This window comes from Corvus hawaiiensis, chromosome 3 (assembly GCF_020740725.1).
Source record: "Corvus hawaiiensis isolate bCorHaw1 chromosome 3, bCorHaw1.pri.cur, whole genome shotgun sequence".
NCBI classification, from domain to species: domain Eukaryota; kingdom Metazoa; phylum Chordata; class Aves; order Passeriformes; family Corvidae; genus Corvus; species Corvus hawaiiensis.
In genome coordinates, this window is record NC_063215.1 from 26,673,557 (window position 1) to 26,681,514 (window position 7,958).

At 35.5% G+C, this 7,958-nt stretch overlaps 1 protein-coding gene across 2 annotated transcripts in view; it reads left to right on the forward strand.

The window, feature by feature from the left end:
• The window catches only part of PRIM2 (DNA primase subunit 2), a 101,676-nt gene extending 94,170 nt beyond the window's left edge, over positions 1 to 7,506 (forward strand). For both annotated transcript variants that reach the window (XM_048299174.1, XM_048299175.1), the window contains 2 exons: positions 1,951 to 2,019; positions 6,912 to 7,506. In XM_048299174.1, coding sequence (XP_048155131.1) covers positions 1,951 to 2,019; positions 6,912 to 7,139 — 297 coding nt within the window. In that variant the 3' untranslated portion in view covers positions 7,140 to 7,506. The remainder of the gene's footprint in view (positions 1 to 1,950; positions 2,020 to 6,911) is intronic.
• Positions 7,507 to 7,958: the final 452 nt, after the last annotated feature.

The window sequence follows — 7,958 nt, forward strand, 5'->3', positions numbered from 1 at the left end:
CTGTCAGAGAAGATAGCAGCAGCTCAATCTCTCATCCTCTCAGTTGTTGTGAATTAGTTAATTAAAAGCTAGCTTTGGTAATCCTTGTCTTTTCTGCTTTTCAGAGTAGTTGAACAATGGCATCATTGATACAAAAAGCATCTGTAACTGTGGTCTGCAATTCAAAAGTTAGACAAGATGTGGAATGTCTCCTAGACTCTTAACTGATCATCTCTTTCAAAAAGTTTCCTGAAGTTATAAGAGAGCCTTGGTGCTTTTAATCTTTTGGGGTTTATACTAAGAATTTGTGCATGCCTGAGTTTGTTTGCTCACTTAAGGTTCTGAGATTTAGAATGTATTTACACCTAAATTTAGAAAACTTTTTATTTATATAATTTTATTACTTGTAATCTTGATTAAACGAAGAATTTTGAGAAAACCGTAAGTATTTATGAACTAGATTGAATTATCTGACTTATTTCAACTGGAAAATTCAGGTTAGACAGGCCTGAATGCTACAGAATATTATGAATGTTTCTTTTAACTAACCAGCAGATGAATAGGTCTTCTGATAATTACTCCATATTAGGTGAAAAATACTTTTTAAGAAAGTACACACATATAACATGGTTATTAGCATTTTCTTCAAAATAAAGATACCTCTTTTGCATGGCATTGTATGGAACAAACAAGAAGGTGTAAGGCAATATGAAATGGAAGTGTTTAGAATAGATGAGTTTTTTCAATCCTTAACTACTAATTTGTTCAGTCAATTTCAAGGAGAGAGGAGAAAAAACCCAGAAATATATGTATGTACACAGATAGTGCCAGATTTCAGACTCCATTGCCTAGTTGCCCTTGGCCTTTCTCTTTTACCGAATGTTTAACAGGAGGTGGCAAGAGGGATAGAAATGTAATCAGTTGGGCTATTACAGAGAAATAATGGGACTAAGTACTTTCCTGGCAGTGTGTTGCTGTTTTTATCCATTCAGCAAATGTAATTTATTTATATACCTGTCAATAAATACATGGCAGCATCCAATAATGAGTACAGCAGGGATTTAAGCTGTATATTGCTGTGTTTGACGCAAAGGTCAACCTTGGGAAATGGCTTGAAATTAACATTTCTTGAAAACTATTTTTCCTTCCACTGAGGCTGTCTCTTAATTCCAGCAATTTTCTCTGTTTGATAAGCAGAGAGAGCATACATTTTGATTATATAAAGGAGGGAGGAGGTAATGAAACTTTAAAATATTTCAACCAGCATTGCATTCTGGTGATAAGAATGGGACTTTATGCAGCACAGAAGAGATTACCTGAAGTAGAATTGGAAAGCAAATTGTATTTACAAAAGATGGCATGATTTTCCTAATACGTGTTCAAAACAGCCTATTCACTCACATATTCTGCTGAGCTTGACTAGAAATAGCTTCATTTCAAAAAGGGCAAATCTGATTGAAGGTAAAAGCATTCCCCTCTCACAGATACTTGTCTAAAGGATTTGCATTAAATTTTCTTGATGGGAGCACAGTAGTATTTTACTGTGCATCTGCATGAACTGGTAATGTGGAAAATAAGAATACAAATCGTGTCCTTGATTGCTTCATGCTTCAACCACTTGAATTACTAGATTTATGTCTGCAATTATGGAAGAGATGTTGCAATATGATAGTTTGACAATAACTGTCACAATTATATTACCAAAATATAGATTCAACTTACTCTTGAAGTTAAGAGTATTGAAATTACATTTTAAGGGTCAGGCGTAACTTCTTGTGGTTTCATCTTGTTTTTAATGTAGCCAGGGCATTTTTAAATGTTGTCAGCTATTAGAAGGATTCACAGATGTCATGTGCTGCAAATGTCCATGAGCTGTTGTACAAGGCTGTTAAGGAATTCCTTGTTGTTGAAAGTATCAATAAGATGTATGTGTGCTACTTGTGACTGTCATGTTCCTCTCCCTCCGTGTAGATCCTGGAGCTGGTGAAGGGCATGCATTACCAGCTGGCCTGTCAGAAGTACTTCGAGTTCACGCATGATGTGAGTAGCTACTATTCTTTGTTCAGCTGTTATCACCGACTTTGTCTTTGCAGAAGGCTTTGGAACTCAGGAGTGAAGCCCAGAGACTATTTTCTGTTTGCACATCCAGCATTAGCTGTTTTGCCTTGTTAGTTTTCTTTTCAGCAATTTGAAACATTCTTTTGCCATTTTCTGCATTTATATATTGATTTTATTAATACCCTCAACATTACAAGATGTAAAATGTTATGCTATCTTCCTGAAAAGGTCAATATTGCGGAATCTTATCTATTTCAAGTCATTTAGCTTTTTCAATATCCTGCTTTTAATCAAATTTGTAGGCTTTAACGCATTGTGCAAGTTTGATGTGTTTAGATACAACTTAAAAAATAAACAGAAAGAATCTAAAACCTCTTAACTTAATCTCCTAGCATTTGCATGGTTCTTATTGTTAATTTTTACTTGGTATTTTTTCACATTTGTTGTCACGTGGGATTATTTTTTTAAATCAAAATGAACATTTTCAGAGCTTTTCCATTTGCTTAATTGTAAGCAAAGTTATCTTACTGTTTTCTCCAAAAGATTTTAAGATAACAAATGGCCACACTCCATCTCCTGTGTAATTTCTTGATTTAAAGAACCAGCTTTTGCAGGGGTTCAAGATTCCTTGTTGTAAAAAAAACCAACCCAATGAAGCATAGCTGTTCTTATAGCTTTGTTCTCTTCACAAACCAAAAAATGTAAACATCCCTTTCAAACAGCAGACTATGGGACAGCCTTATGAAGGATATGGATGAGGATTAGATGCCCCACCCCAGAGGCAGTGACCACTGACTTTTTTGTTCTTACCAGTTTTCACAGTTGATCTAAGTGGAACTGGTTGTCTTCACATATTTTCAGCAGTCATATGTATGAATGTATAGCAAAGGCGTACCCTGAGCCTGTGTCCAGTGTTGTTTTGGCAGCTGTATTTTGAGAGGAACACTTTGTCTAACAGTCTTAGAAAATATGAGAACATTATTTACTAAAAATAATGACAATTTTAAATCTAGGTAACACTCGACCTGTGTAAGCTCATGTCAGTAGAAATAATATTTACCCAGGATGACTACAGACCCCAAGGTCAACATTCATCAAAAGATAAATCAGTACTGTGCATTTTAGGAAAGCTGTCTTTCCATTCTTCTATAGGAAATTCCAGAAAAGCATTATTTTTTATCAATTTTGTGGTAATATAAATATCTGTCTTTGCTGCTTGCACTCAGAATTATCTTTCTGCTTTGCTCTTGATATTATTTCAATGAGAGAAAGCAGAATACACAGACACCAACTGTAGTTTGAATGGCACATGCTTATGATGGGAATTTTTTTTACAGAGTGTAGCTGCTCAACTTACCAGCCTGCTTGGACTGATTTGTCTATTCTACAGTGAAATGCTTTATTAATTTTTAATGTTTTTCTGTGGGGTGGTAAAAGATGTCTTGAAGCTGGTGACCTTTGTTTTCAATCAAACCTTTGCTTTCCTGTATATCACTAGCAGAGTTTTTCAGTGAAGGAAGTTTCAGAAGAATCAATTAGCGTAACATTGATTGTTTCTTTGAGCAGGGGCACAATCTTACGTAAAATTTTCATGGAAATAATGGACTTGCTCACATGGAGAATTTTAACTTAAACTATGTAAAAATTTTACCAAGAAAGTGTTTGATATATGTTGGGAAGAGCTGCTGGTGTTGCCTGCAAGTTATGGTGTGTATGTAGGTTAGATTGACTATGAATGACTTTGTAACAGAGACTTATTTTATTACTCTGAGTTCACAGGGTCAGTTTCAGTAGTCTAGTACTTGGCACTAAAACTATGCTAATACATGCAGCTGGACTAGAGTGAAAATGTTTAGATGTATTTTTTAGGGGGTGGGTGATGGGGGTTGTGTCCTTGCACTTCAGTGCTACTGGTTCAAATAGCACAGGCTAACAAAAAGCTGATGCTCTGTGTAACCTGGGCTTACTAACTTCAATCTACAGCTCTCCTGAACTTTGGTTTCACTGTTTCACAACCACAGAACAAAAGCAGACATCATTTGTGTGGTCCAGTGCATTGTCTTCAGGCAGGAACTAATAAACACGTAGGCAATTTGTTAACTCTTCAGTTAGTCTGAGAAAGGAAAGCTGTAGCACCATGATTGCTCCATGTGGTTTTTCTGTAATATCAGCTGTAGCATTATCAGCTGTCATTTTAAAAGTTCTTGGTTAAAACCCCAAGATGTTATAGCTGCAAAATTATTATTTCAGGATTTTCAAAACAATATTTCCTATAGCAGGAATACTAAACTGGAGTTTGTATGAGAACCAGTGTGTGCAAAATGTGCTGAATCCAAAAAAAGTCTTGTGTTAGTATGTTAATATCACCTACTTAGATGGATTATACAGTTGTGTCTGAAGTGGCAGGTCTTTTTGCTTGTTTAAAAGATTAAAGTTTCAAAACTTTTGCATGTTAAAAGCTTAAGCTTTTACTGCACAGAAAATACATTTTTCTTTGGGTATGGTGGATTCCAGATAGATTTACAGGTGTGAATTGGCAAAGCTGTTAAGAGAAATCTACTTTCTCTATTTCTGGTAGTAAGTCTCAGCTAACTTACTGCTAAGTTAATGATGAGGCTTTTAAAATGAATGCGCTTTGATCTATATTACTTAAAAACATTGTAAAACTTAGGTAAAGTAGTATCATCAGTCTAATGTAGAAAAAACTTCCACTTTTGTGTTCAAATTTTTTGTGAATTCCCAGCCACAGCAGAATATTTTTATTCAGAGAAATGCTCACTGAACTCTGTTGAAAATTAGAGAACAGAATTGTTTTTATATCATTATATCACAAATGAAGATAATGAACAAATCTTCCCCTTTCTCTTTTTAGGCTCTCACAAAAAGGTGATGGTTTGAACGGATGGAATTCTTTTAATTAGGAGTTGTCTAAGCTTCATCTGGTAGAGTTTTATTTTAGTAGCATTTAAGTTTGAAAAGGAAAAATGATACATGGAGTCATACAACAGTTTTAACTAACAAGCCGTAAATAGCTTTTAAGAACCTACAAATTAAAACCCACAAATACCATCAATCACCTCTGAAAACATGGTTGTAGGCTCCATTCATACAATGAGCTGCTTCTACAGCTTATTCCAGTCTGTTGGGGAGAGAAGAGTTTAGAATAAAATTAAGAGTTACAAAATGACTCTTAAATTGGTCTGAAGAGAACTGAGATTTTAAGGTTAAAAAACCCAGAGCTAATTAAGAGCTTCTACTAGGAAAGCCAGTTTTTCACTATATCACTTCTTTTTAAGTCTTTTTCATGTAAAGAAGTAATTTAGTTTCCATGTATGAAAATTGGAGCATGGATGAAAGCTGGCTGGATGAAACTCATCCAGATAAGACTAAAATGAAATTCAGTGATGACTTTGGGTTAGGTTTTTTGGTTTTTTTCTTTATGCCTTGGAGTACCAAATTAGAGTGCTAGGACTGTTACTTACTTTTAAGGTTTTTCAAGCAAGGTCACTGACTACAGTTGCTAATTTGTGTCTGAATTAGATTTTGTTATCCATGTCACCATTTTCTAATGGAGCTAAGCTAGGCAGTGGTAATGCATTTAATCAGGGTTCCATTTAGAGCACACATTGATCCTCTGCTTTATGATTATTCACAAGCGTCTGAAATTTAAATTGATGGGGTTTGGCATATTAAATTAGCCACAGTATGTCCTCAGGAGACTCTGTGTGTGTGCAGAGTTGCTTATTATGCCTGAATTGGCTCCTCCCTTCCAGGGAAAAAGGAATATAGTGGGAGCAGAAATTTACTCGTATATGACTCTTAGTCTTTCATGGTTTGTTGTACCCCATGTTTGGTAAGTCTTCCAATGTATTTTAAGAGCAGTATTTTTCTAAAATGTTCCTGGAATATCCACATGAAGTGACAGGCAGATGAAAGGTGCAGGTTGCCTTGAATAGGAGGTGAAAGCACCTTTTAAAGTAAGCATTTCTAACTTCTGAGCCTCCCAAAAGACATACAAAGGTTATAACTGTGGTTTGTGGTGAATACGTCAGAATAGCTTCCTTTTAAAGCTGAAAGCTTTGTCGATTTGAAATATTTGATGAGCGTTAATTGAAAGTTCATTTATCAAATAATTGCAAAGCTGAAAGAATGCACCTGCTAAGTAAAAGTAGTAATACGAATATGCTGCACCTTATGCTAGTGTTCTGTATTTTTTTCCACTGAAGACTAAATGTTCTGTGGTACTGGTTCTGCATCTAGAGTCAGGATGCTGATGGTGGCACTGATGGAGCAAAGATAAGCTTGATCTGTGGGGCTTCTGTCTTGGCCACTCCCTTGTAAATATTGCATTCGTGCCTACTGGGGAAACCAGGGAAAGAAGTGAAGCTCCCTGTTTCCATTTGCAGTTTCACACTGATACTTAAAGTCTAAATTTGTACTGTGCAGTTGCTACAACTCCTAGTAGTATTTTCCTCTTTCGTTTTCACTCTAGACCTGTCTCACTCCCTCTTTTGGGGGGAAAGTCCCTTTTAAGGTTAGGTTCAATAGTCCTGCATCTCTAAAGAGATGCTGTTTTACTTACGTGTTTTTAGATGTTTTGGGGTGTTATTTTTCTTTACTGTAGTAAAGACAGTGTGAAATAATGTTTGAATAAGCCAAAGTTATTTTATTTCTACAATGAAGGAAGAAAAATCCTGATGAAACTAGATCTGTGTCATGCTAACATTTACTGAGATAGTATATACAAACTGATGCTTTTTTCTTCAACAAAATTGGAACTTATTAAATTGTCGATTAATTTGTTATTGAATATGAAAAAGATTATTTTTAGAAATAAATGTAATAACTTGGTGTTCCTTTCCTTTTATGTGCAGGTTGATGACATTGGGTTTTCTTTGAATCATCCTAATCAGTACTTTACGGAGAGTCAGAAGCTATTGAGTGGTGGTAGAGAACTGAAGAAGGAATTCAATAACTCAGGAAACTTTCAACAGAAAAATAATAGTCAGGAAAGCATAAATTCAAGTTCTACTCCCACCTCTTCAAATGCAACAGCTGATACAGAACTGGAAGGACTGGAAGCATACTTCACTGAAGACTAAGCAGCTGCATTACTTGTTTGTTATTTGTGTTATTTTTTCTTTCATTCTTTCCCTTCTTTAGCTGGATTTTGTCCCTATACTGAGGACTATGCACTTCACTGGAATACAGAAGCATTTAGTGCTTTGAATAGGTTGAAAAAAAGAAAGACCAATATAAAAGCTGTAATTGCATCCAGTATTTATTCTTACTGCTTTAGGAAGCTGTTTTATATGGTGTGTTTAAGGATGGGAGATGAAACTTCCCAATTATTAGGTAATTTTTGTCTGACTTACCTTTTTTGGTTTTTTTCAAAATGTTCAAATATTTTTACCTCCTTTTGGGTCAGTTTTCTATGTATCATCTTAATAAAAAAATTGCAAAGCAAAATTTTTTGTATTTTCTTTTTAGCTATATTGGGATGGTAATTAAGTAGGAGTTCTTATGATCAAAATTACCCTCTGGAGGAGTCTGTCTCTTCTATAGGAGGAGCTGAGGGAAATCAGCTTCTTAATTTGTACCTTGACACTAAATTTAGAGAGCTGGCTTTGATGCTTGGAAGAGAACATAATCAGAGTTTAGACACCTGTATGTAAGAAAGTAATAAAAAAAAGATATTCTACCAACTGACTCATATATTCCTTTTAAAGTTTCCTCAGTGTCAGAGTGTGGCTGGAGCCTCCTGTGTCCTGCTGAGTTAAACAGCCATCTGAATGAAGCTCTGGGTCACCTAACTTCCACCCATTTCCCCAAAGCCCAGGTCACCCAACACACAAACTGCTTTCAGTCCAGCAGCAACCATCATGCAGTGGGTGGGAGCTCCAAGCAGAGCTGGTATTTTC